This window comes from Lithobates pipiens, unplaced genomic scaffold (genome assembly GCF_037356315.1).
Source record: "Lithobates pipiens isolate NorthernLeopardFrog02 unplaced genomic scaffold, aLitPip1_a1.2 Scaffold_35, whole genome shotgun sequence".
In the NCBI taxonomy this organism is placed as follows: domain Eukaryota; kingdom Metazoa; phylum Chordata; class Amphibia; order Anura; family Ranidae; genus Lithobates; species Lithobates pipiens.
The window spans coordinates 15,954,903-15,977,021 of record NW_027507811.1 but is presented as its reverse complement, the minus strand read 5'-3'; the positions used below and the strand labels follow the sequence as shown (position 1 = coordinate 15,977,021).

The following is a 22,119-nucleotide window of genomic DNA, read 5'->3' as shown; positions in this document are numbered from 1 at the left end:
CAACATCCAGCACTGTCGTGCTTTGAATGACAATTGCGCGGCCATACAACACTGTACCCAAATGTAGACATGTGCACCGCTGAAAAATTTGTTTCTTTTATTCCATTCCATTTTTTTTTTTTTTTTCGGATCAATCGTTATTTCGAAACAAAAATTCATAACTTCAGATGAATTTGAAACGTTCCACTCGTTTAGATGCGGTATTATTATTATTTTTTTCGAGCGGTATTATTATTTTTTTTCGATAATTCACCATAATTCGAAAGAACGAAAATCTGAAATTCAAAAATCCGAAAAGAACAAAAAAATCCGAAAATTCGTAAATCCGGAAATCAGAGCAAAACTAAAATCCGAAAATAAGAACAAAAATCCGAAAGAACAAAAATCCGAAAATATGTAAATCCGGAAATCAGAACAAAACTAAAATCCGAAAAAAAAGGACGAAAATCCGAAAGAACAAAAATCCAAAAATTTGTAAATCCGGAAATCAGAACAAAACTAAAATCCGAAAATAAGAACGAAAATCCGAAAGAACAAAAATCAGAAAATTCGTAAATCCGGAAATCAGAACAAACTAAAATCCGAAAATAAGAACGAAAATCCGAACGAAAATCCGAAAGAACAAAAATCCAAAAATTCGTAAATCCGGAAATCAGAACAAAACTAAAATCCGAAAATAAGAACGAAAATCCGAATGAACAAAAATCCGAAAATTCGTAAATCCGGAAATCAGAACAAATCTAAAATCCGAAAATAAGAACGAAACCCCGAAAGAACAAAAATCCGAAAATTCGTAAATCCGGAAATCAGAACAAAACTAAAATCCGAAAATAAGAACGAAAACCCGAAAGAACAAAAATCCGAAAATCAGAACAAACTAAAATCCGAAAATAAGAACGAAAATCCGAAAGAACAAAAATCCAAAAATTCGTAAATCCGGAAATCAGAACAAAACTAAAATCCGAAAAAAAAAGAACGAAAATCTGAAAGAACACAAATCCGAAAATTCCTAAATCCGTAAATCAGAACAAACTGAAATCCGAAAATAAGAACGAAAATCCAAAAGAACAAAAATCCAAAAATTCGTAAATCCGGAAATCAGAACAAACTAAAATCCGAAAATAAGAACGAAAATCCAAAAGAACAATAATCCGAAAATTCGTGAATCCAGAAACCAGAACAAACTAAAATTCGAATGAACAAAAAACATTCAGATCATTTCTATAATAATTCAGATATTACATTTATTAACCATTATTTTTTTTTATTATTATTATTTATTAATAATAGTAAAAACTATAATAAGGGTTGTAAACTATTAAATTATAGGCACTGATTTTGTGCACAGGATCTGGGGCGCACGCGCCGCCGGTTTCTCTGATGTAAAAAAAAAAAATGAGACAAAGATAAATCATTTCAGAACTTGTTCCACATTTAATGTGACCTATAAACTGTACAACTCAGTTGAACAACAAATCAAAAGTGCCTCTGATTAACCCCAAATAAGGTTCAGCTGTTCTAGTAGGTCTTTCCTGACATTTTCTTAGTCGCATTCTACAGCAAAAGCCACGGTCTCCAGAGAACTTCCAAAGCATCAGAGGGATTTCGTTTCTAAGCCCTTGTACACACGGAAAGGAGAAGGGATCTCATGGCTCCAGGAGCACACATGTAGGCTGTAAACTGTCTCTTCGGAGGGGAAGCCACAGGTGCTGGCTATTACCACTAGCAACAGACGAAAAAAAAAGCTCTGGACTGCAGCACTCTTCAGAAGACCACTTTCTTTTATTGGAAAATCACATTACAGCTCAACAAACACAGCGAACAAGGAAAAATTGCAGTCATTTCGCACTAGCTGTAGTGCTTAATCATAGCCATGTGCTATGATTAAGCACTACAGCCAGTGCGAAACGTCAGCAATTTTTCCTTGTTCGCTGTGTTTGTTGAGCTGTGATGTGATTTTCCAATAAAAGAAAGTGGTCTTCTGAAGAGTGCTGCAGTCCAGAGCTTTTTTTTTTTTTTTTTTTCGTCTGAAGCCCTTGTACACGCAGTCGGACATTTCCGACAACAAAATTAATCAGATTTTGTTCAGACGGATTTTGTCCGAGACTGGTGTTGCATACACCACGCGGTGGGACAAAGTTGTCGGAAAATCTGATCGTTCGTAACGCGATGACGTTATTTAGTTACGACGGGACTACGTTCAGGCTAGTAGCCAATAGCTTTGGTCTAGGAATTTGATCTGAGCATGCGTGGCACTTTGTCCGATCGAAAATTCTCTACAAACGATCGGACAAAGTCCGATCGGATCATGTTGTCGGAAAATTTTATATCCGGCTCTCAAACTTTGTTGGTCGGACATTCCGACGGGGAAAAAAGTCAGATGAAGCCCACACACGGTCGGATTATCCGACAACGCGGTCCGATCGGACATTTTCCGTCGGAATGTCCGACCGTGTGTACAAGGGCTAAAAGGTATCAGTCAGGAGAAAGGTACAAAAGAATTTCTAAGGAATTAGATATGCCATGGAACACAGTGAAGACCGTCACCATCAAGCGGAGAACATATGGCACAACAGTGACATTACCAAGAACTGGACGTCCCTACAAAATTGATGAAAAGACGAGAAGAAAACTGATCAGGAAGGCTGCCATGAGGCCTACAGAAACATTAAAGGAGCTGCAGGAATATGTGGCAAGTGCTGGCCATGTGACAACAATCTCCCGTATTCTTCATATGTCTGGGCTATGGGGTAGAGTGGCAAGACGGAAGCCTTACGAAGAAAAAACACCTTCTAATCTCAGCTAAATGTTGCAAAAACACATCTGAAGTCTCCCAAAAGCATGTGGGGAAAATGTGTTCTGGTCTGATGAAACCAAGGTTGAACTTTTTGGCCATAATTCCAAAAGATATGTTTGGCACAAAAAACAACACTGCACATCACCAAAAGAACATCGTACCCACCGTGAAGCATGGTGGTGGCAGCATCATGCTTTGGGGCTTTTTTTTCTTCAGCTGGAAGAGGGGACCTAATCAAGGTAGAGGGAACTATGAACAGTTCCAAATATCATTCAATATTGGCACAAAACCTTCAGGCTTCTGCTAGAAATCTGAACATGAAGAGGAACTTCATCTTTCAGCATTGCAACGACCCAAAGCATCCATCCAAGGCAACAAAGGAACGGCTTCACCAGAAGATTCGAGTTTTAGAATGGCCCAGACCGGAATCAGATTGAAAATCTGTGGGGTGGTCTGAAGAGGGCTGTGCACAGGAGATGCCCCTCGTAGTGTGTGCCATGCTGATAGACTCATACCCAAAAAGACTGAGTGACAAAAGGTGCTTCAACAAAGTATTAGTTTAAGGGTGTGTACACTTATGCAACCGTTTTTTTTTTTTTTTTTTACTTCTCTCCTTAAAAGATTTCAGTCCCTTCTCCTGACTGATACCTTTTAGAAACGAAATCCCTCTGATGCTTTGGAAGCTCTCTACGGACCATGGCTTTTGCTGTAGGATGCGACTAAGAAAATGTCAGGAAAGACCTACTAGAACAGCTGAACCTTATTTGGGGTTAATCAGAGGCACTTTTAATTTGTTTATAGTTGTACAGTTTATAGGTTACATTAAAAAGGTGGAAAAAGTTCTGAAATGATTTGTCTTTGTCTCATTTTTTTTTTAAATCACAGAAAGCTGACATTTTAAACAGGGGTGTGTAGACTTTTTATATCCACTGTAGTTTGTGGACGCTATAACTTTTGTGCAAACCAATCAATATACGCTTATTGGGAATTTTGTTTTACCAAAAATATGTAGCAGAATACATATTGGGCTAAACTGAAGAAGAAATTAGAAATTTTACATATATTTATTGCCAGAAAGTAAAAAATATATTTTTTTCAAAATTGTCGCTCTCTTTTTGTTTATAAAGGTAAAAAATAAAAACCACAGAGGTGATCAAATACCACCAAAAGAAATCTTTATTTGTGGGGGGGGAAAAAAAGGACATCAATTTTATTTGGATACAGCATCACGCAATTGTCAGTTAAAGCAAGGCAAAAAATGGCCTGGTCTTAAAGGGGGGGTAAATAAAATGTGTCCCCCCCCAATGTCATAATAACAAGTCATTTCTCACTCATACCGCGTGTGAGACTTTTTCACAGCCTGGCAACATAGAGGCCCAACATCCGAGGAGTACCTTCAGGCACTATCAACTTTAAGACCAGGCCTTCTTCTGACCCTTTTTGTTTACGTAAAAGTAAAAATCTTTTTTTTTTGCTAAATAATTACACAGAAACTCCAGACATTATATATTTTTAGCCAAGGCCCTAGAGAATAAAATGTCATAATAACAAGTTATTTCTCACGCACGGCATAGGCATAATTGCAACTACACCTCACAACACACCCTACTACTCCTCCCGAGTAAGGTGATACCGCGTGTGAGACTTTTTCACAGCCTGGCCACATAGAGGCCCAACATCCGAGGAGTAACTTCAGGCATTATCCCCTTTAAGACCAGGCCTTCTTCTGACTCTTGTTGTTTACGTAAAATTAAAAATCTGTATTTTTGCTAAATAATTACACAGAAACTCCAGACATTATATATTTTTAGCAGAGGCCCTAGAGAATAAAATGTCACAATAACACGTTATTTTTCACGCACGGCATAGGCATAATTGCAACTACACCTCACAACACCTCCTACTACTCCTCCCGAGTATGGCGATACCGTGTGTGAGACTTTTTCACAGCCTGGCCACAGAAAGACCCAACATCCGAGGAGTACCTTCAGGCATTATCCCCTTTAAGACCAGGCCTTCTTCTGACCCTTTTTGTTTACGTAAAAGTAAAAATCTGTATTTTTGCTAAATAATTACACAGAAACTCCAGACATTATATATTTTTAGACGAGGCCCTAGAGAATAAAATGTCCTAATAACAAGTTATTTCTCACACATGGCATAGGCATAATTGCAACTAGACCTCACAACACATTCTACTACTCCTCCCGAGTATGGCGATACCGCGTGTGAGACTTTTTCACAGCCTGGCCACATAGAGGCCCAACATCCGAGGAGTACCTTCAGGCACTATCCACTTTAAGACCAGGCCTTCTTCTGACCCTTTTTGTTTACGTAAAAGTAAAAATCTGTATTTTTGCTAAATAATTACATAGAAACTCCAGACATTATATATTTTTAGCAGAGGCCCTAGAGAATAAAATGGTGGTATTTGCATACCTGAGTATAGCGAGAGCGCCCTCTGCATGTTTTGATTCATTGATGCTGGTTTCTTTTTATGTGATGTACGCAGCTTTTACCTAAGGGATGGTTTTATCTGCATAGGGAACATTGTTTAAATAAAGGGTATTACTCTATGTGAGCATTTGTTTGCCTTTTATGTTAACCCCCGCATTCCTGGTAAAATATGGTGAGGAGGAATTAGGAGGATTTCTCTGATGTGGATTACTTAACGAGAAAGGTCTTAACCCCTGCGAACCTGGCTGTCTTTGATAAAGATGAGGAAATAAGACGCGGCTAATGGTCTGCATGGTTTGATTGAGAGGCGTTATATCCAGTTTTATCTGGCGAGTTTGCCCCCCCAGGGGGTGTGTGCGACACGTGGTGAACTGTATATATGGTGACAGGTACACTCTTCGTGATTAACCCTGCGGTGGCCGGCCTGATTTGACTCCTCACTTGAACTGTATATCACTTCACTATACATCTAACGTTGACTGCAAGGTGTATGGGACATTACATACGAATCTCACGATTGGACTAATCTCTGATCTTTTAGCGCTGTTTTAGTATTTTTTACTCTCAGTGATTTGACTGCGTTTAACTGTTTACTAACTTTTTACGATATTATGTTTATAAATAGCAGTGTGTAGAGGGGAGAGAACAGAAGTCAGGAGTACGTAATGTACAGCATATTGTATATAATGAAGGTGTTGGGACTACGTAAAGTACAATATAAATGATATAGTGAATGTATTTACTATTAATGACCCACCTGTGCTGATCTCTGTAGGAGTGTCCTCCTCTATAAATGTCCCCGTTATTCCATCCTCCTCCATAGACTGCTGATCATCCCTCACATACCTCTCTTCTTCTTCTTCTGATTTCACCTCAACTTTTATATCTGTCAGATCTTCACACTAAACCAAGAAAATGATAGAAACTTAAAATGTAATATTGTGACATCACATATAGAAATGATCCACACATCGTCTTAGAAGTCCATGTCCCAGATGTTCTGTTCACCCAACCTTGTAATGGTGGGGGATGGTGTGATCTTCCTGTGTGGAATCCCGGGAATACAGAGGACCTCCCCCTCTCATAGACTGCTGAGCTCCACTTATCAACATCTCTTCTTCTTCCTCTTTAATCTCAGCTTTGATGTCTTTCCGTTCCTCTTCCTAAACCCCAAAGATGATGGAATATATGTGTAAAATGGAACCAGAGATTACATAGAAGAATGTCCTCTCATAGCTTAGAATTCTGTTCTGGTTGCTCAGTCCCACCTACCTGATGATGGTGGGGGATGGGGTGACCTTCCTGTGTGGAATACAGAGGACGGGGACATCTCTCTGGTGGGTTCCCATTACTGGATCCATCTGTAGGAAACACACACACTGACTGAATACATTGTTTCTATGTGTTTATCAGATGATGGGGGATCTAGGTGGAGCCTCCGTACTGCTCTCTCCTTTACAATAAAGTCTCCTCTTACCCGGTGATGTGAGGGGCGGCTGATTGTCCATCATGACGTCCTTGTAGAGATCATTGTGTCCTTCTAAATACTCCCACTCCTCCATGGAGAAATAGACAGTGACATCCTGACACCTTATAGGAACCTGACACACACAATGATACAGTCACCATCCAGACACATCCCTTGTCTGTTACTGGATAATCTCCCAGAATTCCCAGAATCCTCCTCACCTCTCCTGTCAGCAGCTCCGTCATCTTCTTGGTGACTTCTAGAATCTTCTCCATGTTGGGTCTCTCAGGTTTTAGGGAGTCACATGGAGGCACTGTGATGGTCATATGATCACCGGACTTCAGAACAGGGAAACTCTGTATTGGAGAACCAAAAGGAATATCATGTTAGTTTCTCAGAATCCTCCTCACCTCTCCGGTCAGGTCTGTGTTTTATTAAAAGGAATAAGAGTGATGTCATGTGACCTCCCAGAATCCTCCTCACCTCTCCGCTCAGGTCTGTGTTTTATTAATAGAGATAAGAGTGATGTCATGTGACCTCCCAGAATCCTCCTCACCTCTCCGCTCAGGTCTGTGTTTTATTAATAGAGATAAGAGTGATGTCATGTGACCTCCCAGAATCCTCCTCACCTCTCCGCTCAGGTCTGTGTTTTATTAATAGAGATAAGAGTGATGTCATGTGACCTCCCAGAATCCTCCTCACCTCTCCGGTCAGGTCTAGGTTTTATTATTAGAGATAAGAGTGATGTCATGTGACCTCCCAGAATCCTCCTCACCTCTCCGGTCAGTTCTGTGTTTTATTATTAGAGATAAGAGTGATGTCATGTGACCTCCCAGAATTCTTCTCACCTCTCCGGTCAGCAGGTAGATGATCTCCAGGGTGAAGTTCAGTATCATCTCAATCACGTAACTCCGGTCCTCCTCCATCCTCATTGGTGCTGTCATTTGATCTATACAGGTCTCCTTGTAGACGGATAACTTTGGAAAATGAAAGTAAGAATTATTTGAATGGTATTGGTCACACAATAATAGGTTGTGGATGTGAACGGGGTGGTAGGAGGGTTGCTGTGCATTTAAGAACTACTGCCCCCATGTGAACACATTTAGTTTGAACAATTTCGTGTTTTTTTACATTTTTCAAGGTCCCGGGACCCTCTTGGCCTGCCAGATCAGAAATTCCCCTTTTACTCTGGAGTTTTCTCTTATTTCTGAACTGATATGAATAAGTTTTAGATCTGCAGACAAGGAATGATAAATACGATTCTTCTTTCTGTCTTCTTGATTTGCTCTGAGGCAGTGCTGTGAGGTCAATGTAGGGTCATCATGATGTCCAGGAAGAAGAACTTGTTGACCTTTTGAGTTCTGGGCTAATCCGGATATTTGCCAGAGCTCAGTCTGCAAGGCTCCAATCTCTGGCAGCCTGCTGACTGATAGCAGTGATGTCACTGTCACTCTCTGCAGTAAGAGTAGGGATTGGATTGGCTAGAGGAGGATGCTGCTGGTGAAGTAGAGGGCTTTTTGGGGGGGGGGATTTTGTTCTCATCCCTCCAATGGTAGCCCAGTGCAGGTAGGAGGAGGACAGCAGGGGGTAAGGGGTTTGTTCACTTAGTAGCCAAGTATACTGTAGTATCCCGGACCTTGTACAGATTGGAGGTAGGTTCCTGGTGTGCTAAATTCCAGTACCAGGCTCTGACGTGGTCTATGCCTCCCTCAGACCCACAACACGGGCCTGCTAAATGAGTCTGCGCAAACAGATCCTCTAACGAGTGTACACCCAGGGTGAAGGACTTCCCTTTTTCATTCCACTTGGTGTCCTGGAACAGATTACTTTACAAGTAACATGGGATTAAGCTGGGTCCCTTCATTTCCTTGCAAGAGTTTTGTAAGTAGCTTTGAAAAGTGCAGGTAGGAGGACCATCATTGATCAAGACCCCACCTACCTACCTTGGAGGCCCCCTGAGCCTTACAGCCTCCTCTTTCCTCAGAGCCCTGAAGCCTGACTAACCCCTCGGAGTCCTTCAGAATCCCCATCATCTCAGAGGTCCCCGGAGTCTTTATCCCTATTACCCCCTCACAGCCTCTCAAGACCATATTGCCAAAAATGAGGACAATGTTCCGGCCCCGTAAGTGGTGAAATGTTCTTTCCCTGAAGGGGTTAATCTACGTTTCCACACTATATATGTGTGTACCATCATCTTCTGGAGATAAAAGACATCACAGTGACTATGGAGGAAGAGGACGGACGTGACGGGGGGTTACTGGGTGTAAATAGGAAATCAGATCTTATTACCTTCTCTGCCATAAGTTCCAGCAACGTCTCCTCTCTACTCACCATAGCTACCTCTCCCGACTCGCCTCTGACCCAGAACTTCCTGTCTGCACCTGACATCACTTCCTGTATACCTGACATCACTTCCTGTATGCCTGACATCACTTCCTGTCTTCCATAGAGATTTCCTGTCTTGGTAGAAGTGAGATCACCACCTTGTGGAACTCAGAAGAACTGCAGCCCTGAGTACGTCTCATAGTGTGAATACGGCCTTGTGCTCTGGTCTCCACTCCCACCAAGGGGGATAGAAATATATTACTGCCTAGTCCGGCCTTTCTTAGCCAGGGTTCCTGCAAAGGTCGCTTGGAGTTCTTTGAGAAATGTACAATTTCTGTTTCTCAGTGGGGATGAGTTTCGAGTTTGGGTTGATCATAAGTTTTGACCCAAATCCAAGCTTTTCACAGTTTATCAAATTAGCAAATTAAATGGTCATATTTGGTCAGTGCTCCCACTCACCTCCTGTTTAGAGCTAGTTAGTTTAGTCCTAGCTACATCCTTCCCATCTTCTTCCATGTCTACTCAGTCAATGTTCGTTTTTCAGAGACTTCCTTAGGAAAGTCAGTCTTCTTACAGTAGTGGCAGTGTTGAGCCTCTGCAACATTTTAGACCCTGGCAAGGCACTCCCCCAGGGTTGATAACATGTGGATGGTATGATTCAGGAGGGGGTCGGCGTGCACTAAGTACACTGAGTTGTATATGGTAAGCACCTGATTACTACAGTCTATACGCTGGGCTGTATATGACATGTTCCTGACCACTGCACTCTGTACCTTGGGCTGTAGACAGTATGTGTAACGAGATCCATTGTAAATTAAAGCGGAGGTCCACCCTAAAATGGACCTCCGCTCATCTGATCCCTCCCCCCCTCCGGCGCCACAATCGGCACCTTTCAGGGGGGAGGGGGGTGCAGTTACCTGGATAATCCAGGTAACTGCACCCACTTCCGGGCTAGCTGTCTGCGGAACGAGCGTAGGTTACGCCCCCGTTCCGCAATGCCCCGCCCCCTTCAGCAAGTGCCCCGCTGCCTGCTGGGAAACACACAGCTCCCAGAGGCAGCGGGGACCGTCCGGATTGCGCCGCGCGGCTCGCGCATGCGCAGTAGGGAACCGGGAAATGAAGCCGAAAGGCTCCATTTCCTGATTCCCATACCCAAGATGGCGGCGGGACCCGGCAGCCGAGCGAGCGATCGGCTTCGGGTGCCGACATCGCGGGCGCGCTGGACAGGTAAGTGTCACTATTTAAAAGTCAGCAGCTGCAGTATTTGTAGCTGCTGGCTTTTAAAAAAAAAAAAAAAAAACGCGGAGTCCCGGTGGACTCCCGCTTTAAATGTGCAAGTTTCATCCTGCACTGCGACGGTTAATAGTTATGTAAGAAGTTCCTTTCTTCTACCACAAGATGGAGCTCTGCCACTCTGATTCACTTTCAGCCAAAGCACGGAATTGTGGGAGATGTAGTTAAAGCAGTTGTATACCCATTTTTTTTAATTTTTACCCATACAGGTAAGCCTATAATAAGGCTTAAAACCTTCGAAAAACAGCGCTGGTCTAAACAAAGTGCTAGACAAATATATATGAAAAAATCAAGTGTAAATAAAACAAAAACTTGATATTAGTGTTAATACTGACAGTAGTAAGTTATTGCTGCAACCCAATGCGAGACACACACAATATACAACAATCAAAAAATATGGCTGCGCTAAAACTTATAAAACAAAATTATAAAGTGACATAATTTTTCTAATTTACAAAAAATCCCAAAAACATGCAAAAATAGTGCCAAAGTAATAATTTCCAGGCATATAAGCAGTCCAAAGAAAAGGAAAGATGGATAGGATGCTGGGAAGAAGTCACTTTTGACAAAACGACGTAGGGTGAGCGGCGTGCTGACGTCACCGCATTTCCACGTTAATCCGGAAGGGCGGGCAGTGCAAACAAGAGAGAGCCGGCCGGCTCGTTTTTTACACGCTATACGCTTACACTCTGCTGGGAATTCGTGAGTTGTTACTTTACTTTTTATATTTTAATAAATCTTTACGGAATTATGCTATGGGAGCTTTTTTTCTTCTCTCTTTGCCGTACTAAATGATTGTGGTGGAACGAGATATACCATAAAGAGGGAGCAGATAGATTGGTGTTACCAACAGAGCCCAGTGTGGGGACCAGGAACGTAACATTTTACAAGCCCGTATGATCTCCTTAAAAAGAGATCTTGACAGCTGGTAAGCCTCCTCTAATTTGGTGGTGGATAATCTCTTTCTACTCTGGGTGCACCTGCACCTGAGAGTCACCGAAAATGGACTAAGATTCAGCATCCTATCCATCTTTCCTTTTCTTTGGACTGCTTATATGCCTGGAAATTATTACTTTGGCACTATTTTTGCATGTTTTTGGGATTTTTTGTAAATTAGAAAAATTATGTCACTTTATAATTTTGTTTTATAAGTTTTAGCACAGCCATATTTTTTGATTTTTGACTATAATAAGGCTTGCCTGTAGGTAAAATTAATATCTCCAAAACCTGTACGGTTTAGGAGATATTCACTTTGCATGCAGCGGCGCTGTGAATTCCCGGCTGAAGGTCCGGCAGATGCTGCCAGACCTTGCCGGGAAAAAGACTCCTGCACTCATGCACATGAGTGATGTCATAGCGGCTCCGCCCACTCACAGCACCGGAGTCACGAACCAAGAAGACACGACAAGGCAAAAATGCCAGCTTCCTGGACCAGGATTAGATACCGACGCCTCGTTCTAAGGTAAGTATGTCCTAATGAGCTAGTATATGGTGCATACTAGCTCATTATTCCTTTGCCTTACAGATTATTTTTTTCTGCGGGTGTACAACCACTTTAAGTCAGCAGGAATACCATTTATTATTGTGCAGAAATAGACTACAAGATCCAGCAAACCTGAAAGCAGGAGGGGCCAGATAAATAAAAAAGCCCGGGAAAGTGGAGAGAGAGAGACTTCAGAGTGTGCGGTTGGACAATTCTGCTGGAGAAAGCAGCAGAATTGTCCAAAGCAGAAGTTTGAGAAGGACAACTGCACTGGCCAGGCCATACTAGACCACCAACTGGGTGTATGTGTATACCCAAGTCCCACATCGACCTACTGTGAAAGCTGCTCGGGGAACCGGAGCGCACAGACAGTTCAGCTGAGCCCTATCGCTATCATCACAAGCTGCAACAGAAAATCACAGCAACATCAATGAGACCCCCGGAGCCACTAATCCTGGGGAGAATCACCTGGGAACCTTACCGTCCACAAAGGGCGGCTCCCTAGAGCGCTGCAAGCAGGCCTGGTCTCACAGTCACTGGGATTTTGGTGTGTTGACACTCTTCATATTTTTCCCCTCTGTTCCCGCTATAACATACTCTCAATATCCCTCTCATGCCAAAATGCAGGAAGATCTATGATACTCTTCCTTTCAAACATTAACTCTCAATTGTCCAAATCTGGATCAATAGAAGCCTTTTTCACAGCTCATGGACCCTTTATCATAGAGAGAGAGTGATAAATCCTAGCTGTCTACTTTCAGTTCAGTGCTTTATAGACTGACTCTCCGCTTGCAGTTCTGTTCTACAAAGTGCACCAACGTCTGTGAGGGCTCCAACGTAGCCGGCCAAACAGTCTGACTAATGCCGCATACACACGATCAGATTATCCGGCGGACTTAGTCTGGCGGACAAACCGCCGTAAAGTCCGCCAGACTGTCCAAACGAGCGGACCTGCCCACACGCGGGGCTTTTCCGGCGGACTAGGGACTATCCGCCGTACTTTTGAAATGAACGGACTTGCCCACACACGGAGGAAAGTTCATTCCTTTTGAGCGTGGCTCCAGGTAGCCGGGAGTAGCGAAGGAAGTCAATGTTGCTTCCTTTGGCGGCGAGATTGATATGTCGCTAGCCCCGTCACCTGGTATGGACTTAAAGGGGAAGCCCTACGCTGAAAAAACAGAGTGGGGGTCCCCCCTAGGTCCATATCAGACCCTTATCCGAGCACGCAACCCGGCCGGTCAGGAAAGGGGGTGGAGACGAGCGAGCGTCCCCCCTCCTGAGCCGTACCAGGCTGCGTGCCCTCAACATGGGGGGGGTGCTTTGGGGAAGGGGGGGGCACTCGCCCTCCCCACCCCAAAGCACCTTGTCCCCATGTTGATGAGGACAAGGGCCTCTTCCCGACAACCCTGGCCATTGGTTGTTGAGGTCTGCGGGCGGGGGGCTTATCGGAATCCGGGAGCCCCCTTTAATAAGGGGGCCCCCGGATACCGGCCCCCCACCCTATGTGAATGAGTATTGGGGTACAATGTATCCCTACCCATTCACCTGTGAAAAAAATGTAAATAAAACACAACACACAAGGGTTAAAAATAATTTATTGTACAGCTCCGGGGGTCTTCTTCCGTCTTGGGGGGTCTTCTCCCCCTCTTCGGTTCTTCTTGCCAGGCCTCCGCTCCTTCTTCCAGCTCTTTTACCGTGTGGGAAAAGTCCGTTCATTTCAAAAGTACGGCAGACTAGCACACACACAAACGTATTGGGTTTTTGAGTTTTGAATTTTGAGTCAAAACTACTTTCTAAGTCCGCCAGACTTTTGGGTAAAAAATGTCCACCAGAGCCCACACACGGGCGGATTGTCCGGTGGATTTGAGTCCGCCGGACTTTTCCGCCAGATAGTTTGATCATGTGTACGCGGCATAAGACTTTAGGAAAACCTTCTGCTCTAAAATGTGTCTTGTAGTTGCATCGGTATCTTTGTTTCTTTACATGCAAACAAGAGGCCAAAGCCAGCCCCCCATATTACATGATCTTGGGTGACCCATACTTACCAACTGTCCCAAACTTTCAAGGACATTCCCAAGATTTAGACCCTTTTCCCAGATTTCACGATTCCCGGGAAATGTTCCGGGAAATTCTTGTATTCCTGAATTTTCACCACCGCCGCCACTATAGGTCCGCGGTCGGCCGAGACAATGTCTCCACCAGCCGCCATTTTCCTGAAGACTAGAACAAGAGGCCGGGTGGCTGCCAATAGGAGTTGAGCTGCGGCACCGCCCACCTCCTGTCGCGCTGTCGGTCTGTCTGTGACCTGATGTGGAAAGGGGAGGGGGTGGGCGGCACCGCAGCTCAATTTCTATTGGCAGCTACCCCGCCTATTTTGTTCCACTGACTGCCTGTGCCGTCTGTTTTTCTGTAATGGCGGTGGAGAGTCTCCAATGCTGGGGGATACCTAATGAGAGGGGGGCTTCACTGGGGGACACCTGATGAAGGGGTTTCACTGGGGGATACCTGGTGTAAGGAGGGACTCTGCTGGGAATGCCTAGTGTAAGGAGGGACTCCACTGGGAATGCCTGGTGTAAGGAGGGACTCCACTGGGAATGCCTAGTGTAAGGAGAAACTCCGCTGGGAATGCCTGGTGTAAGGAGGGACTCCACTGGGAATGCCTGGTGTAAGGAAGGACTGCGCTGGGATTGCCCGGTGTAAGGAAGGACTGCGCTGGGATTGCCCGGTGTAAGGAGGGACTCCGCTGGGAATTCTTGGTGTAAGGAGGGCTCCTCTGGGAATGCCTGATGTAAGGAGGGACTCAACTGGGGACATCTGATGTAAAGAGGGATTCTACTGGAATTGCCTGGTGTAAGGAGGGACTGCGCTGGGATTGCCTGGTGTAAGGAGGGACTGCGCTGGGATTGCCTGGTGTAAGGAGGGACTCCCTGGTGTAAGGAGGGACTGCGCTGGGATTGCCTGGTGTAAGGAGGGACTCCGCTGGGATTGCCTGATGTAAGGAGGGAATCCTCTGGGAATGCCTGGTGTAAGGAGGGACAACGCTCAGATCTCCTCGTATAAGGAGGGACTCTGCTGGGAATGTCTGGTGTAAGGAAGGCTCTGCTGCTGCCAGCTGCTGGGGACACTGAAGTAAGGAGGGCTCTGTTGCTGGGGGACACAGATCTGTAAGTAGGGCTTCACTGCTGGTAGACACCAGATGTAAAGGAGGGCTCCGCTGCCAGGGACACCAGATGTAAAGGAGGGCTCCACTGCTGGGGCACACCAAATGTAAAGAAGAGCTCCGCTGCTGGGGGACACCAGATGTAAAGGAGGGCTCCGCTGCCAGGGACACCAGATGTAAATGGGGGCTCCACTGCTGGGGACACAGATGTAAAGGAGGGCTCCACTGCCAGGGACACCAGATGTAAAGGAGGATTCCACTGCCAGGGACACAGATGTAAAGGAGGGGCTCCGCTGCTGGGGACACCAGATGTGAAGGAGGGTGCCGCTGCCAGGGAACCAGATGTAAAGGAGGGTTCCACTGCCGGGGACACCAGATGTAAAGGAGGGCTCCGCTGCCGGGGACACCAGATGTAAGGAGGGGCTCCGCTGCCAGGGACACAGATCGGTAAAGAGAGCCTCTGCTTCTGGGGGCACCTGATGTAAGGACGGACTCTGTTGCAGGCACCTGATGTAAGGACAGACTCTGCTGGGGGCACGTGATGTAAGGACGGCTCTGCTGGGGGCACCTGATGTAAGGACAGACTCTGCTGGGGACACCTGATGTATAGATGGACTCTGATGGTATCTGGTGGTAGGCGACGTGGCAGGTGACATGCTCAGGGGCCCCACTGATTCTGCATTATGATGAGTTGAATGACTTCATTCTATATTACAATGTAATAATAGTAATAATGTGCTTCAATCATCCTGACACCACAATAACCATGGCGCCGGGATGATTGAAGCGCTAACACCAGGTGTTTAGAGTATCTTTATCTGCTGATTTGTTAAACTCTGGAATACACAATTCTATTGTGGTTTAAGATCTGGGCCTGCTGTCCCTCCACCCCTCTTTCCTTCCTTCTCTCTCCCTCCCTCTTTTTTCTCCATCTCTCATTCATCTCAGACTCTAACCACACCCCCATTTGAACAATGCCCATATAAGCCACGCCCATTAATTCACGTAAACCACGCACATTTTTCGGTGTGGCAAAATGTTTCTTTTTTTCTATGTCATGCATGCCCCCCTAATTATAATAAGACTCCGCCTACAGCCAAAAAAAAGTGTCCCTAATTTTTTTTTTTACAATGGTGTCATTTAATCTCAGTATAAATACAGCTGTTCTGTGAAGCCTTTTAGAGGTTTGTTAGAGAACCTCAGTGAACAAACAGCATCATGAAGTCCAAGGAACACACCACACAGGTCAGGGATAAAGTTGTGGAGAAGTTTAAAGCAGGGTTAGGTTATAAAAAATACCCCATCTTTGAAGATCTCACGGAGCTCTGTTCAATCCATCATCCGAAAATGGAAAGAGTATGGCACAACTGCCAACCTACCAAGACATGGCCGTCCACCTAAACTATAAAAATCTTTATTGTTGAAAAAAAAAAAGAAAGAAATCCGATTGGTCAGGAAAATGACTTGTCTGGAATGTGGAGGCGGAGTCATTATTAATTTGTGTACAATACAATACACAACGTGTTACATTATTATAACAATATCTTTATCTATAGCTTTACAATATAAAAGGGAAGACAATACAATAAAATACAAGAGGATTAAGAGGGCCCTGCTCAGAAGAGCTTACAATCTAATAGGGTGGGGGCAAGTGGTACAAAAGGTTGTAACTGTGGGGGAATGAGCTGATGGAAGTGGTAGGTTAGTTGGAGATGTGATAGGCTTTCCTGAAGAGATGACTTTTCAGTGATCACTTGAAGGTACCAAGAGTAGGGGATAGCCGGACCGGTGGAGGTAGCGAGTTCCAGAGGATGGGAGAGGCTCTGGAGAAATCCTGGAGGTGAGCATGGGAGGAGGAGACGAGAGAGCTTGAGAGCAGGAGGTTTTGGGAAGAGCAAAGAAGAGAAGTCCTGGAGATTAGCATGGGAGGAGGAGATGAGAGAGCTGGAGAACAGGTCTTGTGAAGAGCATAGAGGAGAAGTCCTGGAGATGAGCATGAGAGGAGGAGACGAGAGAGCAGGAGGTCTTGTGAAGAGCATAGAGGAGAAGTCCTGGAGATGAGCATGGGAGGAGGAGACGAGAGAGCTGGAGAGCAGGAGGTCTTGTGAAGAGCATAGAGGAGAAGTCCTGGAGATGAGCATGGGAGGAGGAGACGAGAGAGCTGGAGAGTAGGAGGTCTTGTGAAGAGCATAGAGGAGAAGTCCTGGAGATGAGCATGAGCGGAGGAGACGAGAGAGCTGGAGAGCAGGAGGTCTTGTGAAGAGCATAGAGGAGAAGTCCTGGAGATGAGCATGGAAGGAGGAGACAAGAGAGCTGGAGAGCAGGAGGTCTTGTGAAGAGCATAGAGGAGAAGTCCTGGAGAAGAGCATGAGCGGAGGAGACGAGAGAGCTGAAGAGCAGGAGGTCTTGTGAAGAGCATAGAGGAGAAGTCCTGGAGATGAGCATGAGAGGAGGAGATGAGAGAGCTGGAGAGTAGGAGGTCTTGTGAAGAGCATAGAGGAGAAGTCCTGGAGATGAGCATGAGAGGAGGAGATGAGAGAGCTGGAGAGCAGGAGGTCTTGTGAAGAGCATAGAGGAGAAGTCCTGGAGATGAGCATGGAAGGAGGAGACAAGAGAGCTGGAGAGCAGGAGGTCTTGTGAAGAGCATAGAGGAGAAGTCCTGGAGATGAGCATGGGAGGAGGAGACAAAAGAGCTGGAGAGCAGGAGGTCTTGAGAAGAACGGAGGGGACGATTTGGGGATATTTGGAGACAAGATTGGTGATGAAGCTCGGGGCAGAGTTGTGAATGGCTTTGTATGCTGTGGTTAGCATTTTGAATCTAATTTGCTGGGTGATCGGAAACCAGTGTAGGGATTAGAGGAGAGGGGTGGCAGACGCTGAGCACCGGTTGGTCTATTCTTTTAGCTGCTACATACCTCCTGTCTGCAAATAAAGGTCTCCTCCTGATATTTTAGGAATCTATTCATAAGAAATTTGCATAGCAATCCCTAACAAATTCGGTCCATTTTTAAAAGAACACAGTGATTTTCTATGATCTTCAGCTGGCCATAGGGTGGAATTAGTAACGCAATACTGCATTATTGCCACTAGATGGAGCCGATAATCACAGGAAATCACTGTACGAAATAAAATACGATCAATATTCGTCATTGCAGGGAGAATGCGTGTCACACTCACTCAGCTAAAATTTGTAAAAATAGACCTGTGAGAAAGCTCACACCCCAAAATGTACTCAGCCAATGAGAGGTAAGGACTCAATTTTATTTTTAAAGCCCGAGAGGACCGGCTTTTAAGTGTGGTGGGGTTAACGCGTTTCGTCCTGACAGACGACTTGAGAAAATAGACCACTTGCAAGAGTTTACACCACAAAATGTACTCAGCCAATGAGAAAGTAAGGACTCCATTTTTATTTTTCTCCTGCTATCAATGGCCGACACGGTACAACACTTCATCCATGTCTTTGGTGATCTCTGATCTCCTTATCAACTGTTTCTTCCATGATGAAGATCAGCCATGGAATATATCTGAGGTGTATATCAGGGTGTGCTTCTTCCCTACATGTCCAGCAACATTCATATACAAAACATTTCCCGCACTCAAGGCACTAATACACCTCAAGGGTTGTGTGGGATCCCCGATGTACAGGAAGACAGGACTTCAGTGAGGAACATTTCCCTCACTCAGGACAGAAATATGGCTTCTCCCTGTGTGAGATCTCTGATGTCTGGAAAGATTGAACTTTTGTGAAAAACGTTCTCCGCACTCAGGACAGGAATACGGCTTCACCCCAGTGTGAGATCTCTGATGTGTGTAAAGATGGGACTTTTGTGAAAAACATTTCCCGCACTCAGGACAAGAATACGGCTTCTCTTCCGTATGCACTCTCTGATGTCTGGAAAGACCAGACGTATCTAAAAAACATTTCCCGCACTCAGGACAGGAATGCGACTTCTCACCTGTGTGCAATTTCTTATGTTTGTAAAGAGATGACCTGTTTGAAAAACATTTCCCGCACTCAGGACAGGAAAATGGCTTCTCCCCCGTGTGAGTCCGCAAATGTGCGACAAGCATTGATTTTTCTACAAAGCATTTGCCGCACTCAGGACAGGAAATTGGCTTCTCCCCCGTGTGTCTTCTCTGATGTCTGTCAAGTTCAGATTTTTTTACAAAACATTTCCTGCACTCAGAACAGGAATATAGGTTCTCACCCTTGTGAAGTCTCTGATGATAACTAAGAGTGGACTTTGCTAAAGAAGATTTCCCGCACTCTGAACAGCAAAAAGGCTTCTCCTTTTTGAGATCTTCCGTGTGAGATCTTTGATGTGCGACAAGAGCTGATTTATATAAAAAACATTTCCTGCACTCAGAGCAGGAATATGGCTCTTCCCCCGTATGAGACTTTTGATGAGTAACAAGATGTGATTTATATAAAAAACATTTCCCGCACTCAGTACAGAGAAACCTTTTATCTTTTTGAACTACGGCACTGTCCCTCACAGTCTGAGGTTCCTCAGGATAAGATGAATACGATGGTCCGGCACCGTCCCGCACAGTCTGAGGTTCCTCGGGATAAGAGGAATACGATGGTCCGGCACCGTCCCGCACAGTCTGAGGTTCCTCGGGATAAGAGGAATACGATGGTCCGGCACCGTCCCGCACAGTCTGAGGTTCCTCGGGATAAGAGGAATACGATGGTCCGGCACCGTCCCGCACAGTCTGAAGTTCCTCGGGATAAGAGGAATACGATGGTCCGGCACCGTCCCGCACAGTCTGAGGTTCCTCGGGATAAGAGGAATACGATGGTCCGGCACCGTCCCGCACAGTCTGAGGTTCCTCGGGATAAGAGGAATACGATGGTCCGGCACCGTCCCGCACAGTCTGAGGTTCCTCGGGATAAGAGGAATACGATGGTCCGGCACCGTCCCGCACAGTCTGAGGTTCCTCGGGATAAGAGGAATACGATGGTCCGGCACCGTCCCACATGGTCTGAGGTTCCTCAGGATAAGAGGAATACGATGGTCTGGCACCGTCCCGCACAGTCTGAGGTTCCTCGGGATAAGAGGAATACGATGGTCCGGCACCGTCCCGCACAGTCTGAGGTTCCTCGGGATAAGAGGAATACGATGGTCCGGCACCGTCCCACACAATCTGAGGTTCCTCGGGATAAGAGGAATACGATGGTCCGGCACCGTCCCGCACAGTCTGAGGTTCCTCAGGATAAGAGGAATACGATGGTCCGGCACCGTCCCGCACAGTCTGAGGTTCCTCGGGATAAGAGGAATACGATGGTCCGGCACCGTCCCGCACAGTCTGAGGTTCCTCAGGATAAGAGGAATACGATGGTCCGGCACCGTCTCGCACAGTCTGAGGTTCCTCGGGATAAGAGGAATACGATGGTCCGGCACCGTCCCACACAATCTGAGGTTCCTCGGGATAAGAGGAATACGATGGTCCGGCACCGTCCCGCACAGTCTGAGGTTCCTCAGGATAAGAGGAATACGATGGTCCGGCACCGTCCCGCACAGTCTGAGGTTCCTCAGGATAAGAGGAATACGATGGTCCATCTACACTGTGTGGTGCCGGATGGACATTTGAGGTAGTCGGGTTTTCTCCTGGACTATACTGTGTGATGTCCTCATCTTCTACTTTACAGTCTGGAGACAAAGTGAGACAATCCTCTGAGGTTTTCCTCATCTCCCGTCCATCTACTAAAATAGAAATACAAAGATTATTACTAGACATGAGCTGATTGGTTCCCCTAAACTAGGACTCCGCCCACATCAGGCAGCTTTGTCTCTGAGGATCTTACAATTCCCCCCTGAAGGTAACTAGTAAATGGGTCCCCTGATCTCCTACCAGATCATTTCTTTCCTATAATTTGGGGAGCACTACACCGATTTATCCCATTTGTATCATTAGGTAGGTGGGGTGGAATCACCTATATGATTTTAGCTGGCCCTGTTTTTTTACCGCTTCTAAATGGATATATGTGCATAGAAATATAGGATAACATGGAGAGGCATTTTGAAGCTTTAAACGAAAAAGCTTGATGCTGCTGAAAGTGGCAGTAAAAAAATGAGCATGAGGACATATACAGCAGTGGCCAGGAGTATGTAATGTACAACATAGAGTATATAGTGCAGGGGTCAGGAGTATGTCATGTGCAACATAGAGTACATAGAGAAGGCGTTAAGACTATGTAAAGTGCAATATAAATGATATAGTGAATGTATTTACTATTAATGACCCACCTGTGCTGATCTCTGTAGGAGTGTCCTCCTCTATAAATGTCCCCGTTATTCCATCCTCCTCCATAGACTGCTGATCATCCCTTACATACCTCTCTTCTTCTTCTTCTGATTTCACCTCAACTTTTATATCTGTCAGATCTTCACCCTAAACCAAGAGAAGGATAGAAACTTAAAACATAAGATTGTATATTATGACATCACATATAGAGGAGATCCACACATCGTCTCACAAGTCCATGTCCCAGATGTTCCGTTCAACCAACCTTGTAATGGTGGGGGATGGTGTGATCTTCCTGTGTGGAATCCCAGGAATACAGAGGACCTCCCCCTCCCATAGACTGCTGAGCTCCACTTATCAACATCTCTTCTTCTTCCTCTTTAATCTCAGCTTTGATGTCTTTCCTTTCTTCACCCTAAACCACAAAGATGATGGAATATATGTGTAAAACGGAACCAGAGACTTCATAGAAGAATGTCCTCCTATAGCTTAGAATTCTGTTCTATTTGCTCAGTCCCACCTACCTGATGATGGTGGGGGATGGTGTGACCTTCCTGTGTGGAATCCCGGGAATACAGAGGACGGGGACATCTCTCTGGTGGGTTCCCATTACTGGATCCATCTGTAGGAAACACACACACTGACTGAATACATTGTTTCTATGTGTTTATCAGATGATGGGGGATCTAGGTGGAGCCTCCGTACTGCTCTCTCCTTTACAATAAAGTCTCCTCTTACCCGGTGATGTGAGGGGCGGCTGATTGTCCATCATGACGTCCTTGTAGAGATCCTCGTGTCCTTCTAAATACTTCCACTCCTCCATGGAGAAATAGACAGTGACATCCTGACACCTTATAGGAACCTGACACACACAATGATACAGTCAC

The 22,119-nt window shown here is 45.3% G+C and overlaps 1 protein-coding gene across 1 annotated transcript in view; it reads right to left on the bottom strand.

The window, feature by feature from the left end:
• Positions 1-22,119, bottom strand: part of LOC143955518 (uncharacterized) — a 59,815-nt gene that overhangs the window by 25,367 nt on the left and 12,329 nt on the right. The window contains exons 6-11 of the mRNA XM_077465551.1: positions 19,383-19,445; positions 18,647-19,202; positions 8,344-8,535; positions 6,527-6,613; positions 6,268-6,417; positions 6,012-6,156 (exon numbers count right to left, since the gene is read on the bottom strand). Coding sequence (XP_077321677.1) covers positions 6,012-6,156; positions 6,268-6,417; positions 6,527-6,613; positions 8,344-8,535; positions 18,647-19,202; positions 19,383-19,445 — 1,193 coding nt within the window. The remainder of the gene's footprint in view (positions 1-6,011; positions 6,157-6,267; positions 6,418-6,526; positions 6,614-8,343; positions 8,536-18,646; positions 19,203-19,382; positions 19,446-22,119) is intronic.